Source organism: Cebus imitator, unplaced genomic scaffold (assembly GCF_001604975.1).
Source record: "Cebus imitator isolate Cc_AM_T3 unplaced genomic scaffold, Cebus_imitator-1.0 Scaffold96, whole genome shotgun sequence".
In the NCBI taxonomy this organism is placed as follows: domain Eukaryota; kingdom Metazoa; phylum Chordata; class Mammalia; order Primates; family Cebidae; genus Cebus; species Cebus imitator.
Window position 1 is genome coordinate 3598346 of NW_016107411.1, and position 3365 is coordinate 3601710.

Genomic DNA, 3365 nt, shown 5'->3' on the forward strand with positions numbered 1-3365 from the left:
CACTCACCAACCATGTTACTTAGGCAGGTCACTCAATCACCCTGAGACACAGTCTCCCCTTCTGTAACATGGAAATAATATATGTTTATAGGACCTCACAAGGGCCAGATGTGGTGATGCATGCCTGTAATCCCAGCACTTTGGGAGGCCGAGGCAGGTGGATCACTTGAGGTCAGGAGTTTGAGACCAGCTCGACCAACATGGTGAAACCCCATCTCTACTAAAAATATAAAAATTAACCGGGTGTGGTGGCATGCGCCTGTAATCCCCACTACTTGGGAGGCTGAGGCAGGAGAATCTCTTGAACCCGGGAGGTGGAGGTTACAGTGAGCCGAATTTGCACCACTGCACTCCAGCATGGGCGCCAGAGCAAGACTCTGTCTCAAAAAAATATAAATAAATAAATAAATAAATAAAGGACCTCACAGGGTTTTATGAGAATCAAATGAGGTAATATGTCTGAAGGAACTTTCTAAACTACCAAATGTATATAAATGTAATATTGTTTGTTTTCTTACTTTGAAAAACCTGAATTTCAGGGAGAATCTACCCAGTCATTTCAAGTTCAAGGAGTATTGTCCCCAGGTCTTCAGGAACCTCCGTGATCGATTTGGCATTGATGACCAAGATTACTTGGTGAGAGTCCATTAAGGGGTGAGGGTAGCCCTTTCTCACAGCAACTGAGGAGTCCTATTTGGGACAGCCAAATAGGACTTGAAATGAGAAATGAGAGTCTTGGCAGATATGATTCTTTACCTTTTTGCAGTCACAGGTATTTTCAAAATTTAATGTAAACTATAAACCTTGTTCTTGGGGGAAAAGATGTAGATACATTAAGAATTTTGGCCAGGCGTAATGGCTCATGCCTGTAATTCCAACACTTTGGGAGGCTGGGTCGGGCAGATCACCTGAGGTCAGGAGTTTGAGACCAGCCTGGCCAACATGTCGAAACCCCGTCTCTACTAAAGATACGAAAATTAGCTGGGCATGGTGGTGCATGTCTGTAGTCCCTGCTACTTGGGAAGCTGAGGCAGGAGAATTGCCTGAACGTGGGAGGCGGGGATTGCAGTGAGCTGAGATCGCACCACTACACTCCAGCCTGGGTGAAGAGCAAGACACCTTGTCAAAAAAAAAAAAAGAAAGAAAAAAAAGAATTATGCATTCAGTTTCATTCAGTCCTGAAATATGGACACCTGATCAGGAGTCTGTGCTAAATCTCCTACCCCAGGGACTCATCCACTTTCAGCTGACCATTTTCATATGACTTGTTTCTGCATATAAAGGGAGAGGAAAAGAGCCTCTGGCCTTTCTGTGTCCCCAGGTGTCCCTTACCCGAAACCCCCCCAGCAAAAGTGAAGGCAGCGATGGTCGCTTCCTTATCTCCTACGATCGGACTCTGGTCATCAAAGAAGTATCCAGTGAAGACATTGCTGACATGCATAGCAACCTCTCCAACTATCATCAGGTCAGGGCTCTCTCTAGCCCCGTTCTTTCCCTTTCCTCCCTACCCACATATAGCTCAGCTGCTGTCAGTAATAGATGCTGACTGGGGAGAAAACTCAGACCAGTACACAACTGGAATACATTGGATGACAGAATCCATAATCACCAGCCCTAAATGGGATAAGGGAAGCTATTCTGTCTGATAAGATTTACTAGGGAGTGTGGAGTTTCTGGAATGTTTTGGCAGTAAAAACACTCTTCTTGAATATCTCTCTACTGAAGAAAAATTTCACCAAAATCAGTGAGGAAGGAATATATGAAGGGTCTAAAAGGAGTTTGGTTTATGCAACAAATATTGAATATCTCTTATTATTAGGTCCTATGTTAGTCAGTAGACAAGGAGGCAAACGAAGCTGTCATGGCCCTTACAGATCTCTTGGTCTAATGGCAGTGACCAGTGACGCAGTGTGAGCACACAGCACTGAAGCTACAGAGAAGAGCATCCTAACTCACCTGGGGAAAGAAGTGTACTTGGGAGGCTAAAGACAGTTTTTTAGAGGAGATACTGTGAGAGTTGATCCTTGAAGGACTAGTAGGGGTTAACCATTGGACAGGATAGAAGAGCATTCTAGGCAAAGGAAAACAGCACTTGCAAAGGCACAGAGCCATGAGAGAACTCTGTGTTAGGAAACTGCAAGAAATTCCATTTGGATGGGATATAGTGTTATGGAGATAGGCAGGAGCCAGATTGTGAAGAGGCTTATAAGCCCCACAAAGAACTTTGGGCTTTATCTTGAAGGTGGTTTTGCAAGGGGAGTGATATATTTGTTATTTAGAAATATTTAGAAAATGTGACAGCACTTTAGAGAATGGATTGGTGAGAGGGAACACTCGGAGTGTGGATACCAGTTAGGAGGTAATTTTAATAGTCCAGGGTGGAAATGATGAAGGCCTGGGAGAGTGATGGTGATGGGGATAGAAAAGAAGACCGATGGGAGAATTGTGAGAGTTAAGACAAGGGGTTGGGCGCAGTGGCTCACGCCTGTAATCCTAACACTTTGGGAGGCTGAGGCAGGTGGATTGCCTGAGCTCAGGAGTTCGAGACCAGCCTGGGCAACATGGTGAAATCCCTTCTCTACTAAAATACAAAAAATTAGCCAGGCATGGTGGCCTGTGCCTATAGTCCTAGCTACTCAGGAGCTGAGGCAGGAGAATTTCTTGAACCCAGGAGGCGGAGGTTGCAGTGAGTGGAGATTGTGCCACTGCATTCCAGCCTGGTGACAGAGTGAGAGTCCATCTCCAAAAAAACAAACAAAAAAAGACACATATGGTCCCAGTTCCTGGTTAGGGATAACTGGTGCCCATTCACCAGAAATTAGAAATGAGGAACAGGCTTTTGAAGGAAGAAAGTTCTGATTTGGACATATTGAATTTGACATTTGTGCAATTCATCCAGATAAGGATGTCCAGTAAATGGTTGGGGTATGGATATGGAATTCAGGAAAGAGGATTAGACTGGGAATATAGGTTTGAAAGTTATACATGAATAAATGATCATTAAAACCACGACTATAGATGCAATTATTGTAGGGAGGTGTGTGGAGTGAAATAAAAAGAAGGTTGAGGACAGAACGTGAAGGAGCAAGTGAAACGAGCCCATAAAAGAATAGATGGACACTTTTAATTATTTATGCCATGCTACATTCCATACAGGATTTGAGGACAAAGAGAAGGGGAATCAGGAGAGTGGTATAAGAAGAGCTGAGGATCAAGAGAGTTTTAAAGGGAGACTGGTCAATAGGATCAGGTGCGACAAAGCTGAAATATGACAATAACTAGAATATTTATTAGATTTGACAACTGAGGGATTTGGGGGAGATTTCAGAGGAGAAATGAGGTATAAACCTGATTTCAGTGATTCA

The 3365-nt window shown here is 43.7% G+C and overlaps 1 protein-coding gene across 1 annotated transcript in view; it reads left to right on the forward strand.

Annotated features, from left to right (window-relative positions):
• Positions 1-3365, forward strand: part of PIP4K2C (phosphatidylinositol-5-phosphate 4-kinase type 2 gamma) — a 10802-nt gene that overhangs the window by 3363 nt on the left and 4074 nt on the right. Inside the window, exons 3-4 of the mRNA XM_037741257.1 lie at positions 457-636; positions 1322-1465. Coding sequence (XP_037597185.1) covers positions 457-636; positions 1322-1465 — 324 coding nt within the window. The remainder of the gene's footprint in view (positions 1-456; positions 637-1321; positions 1466-3365) is intronic.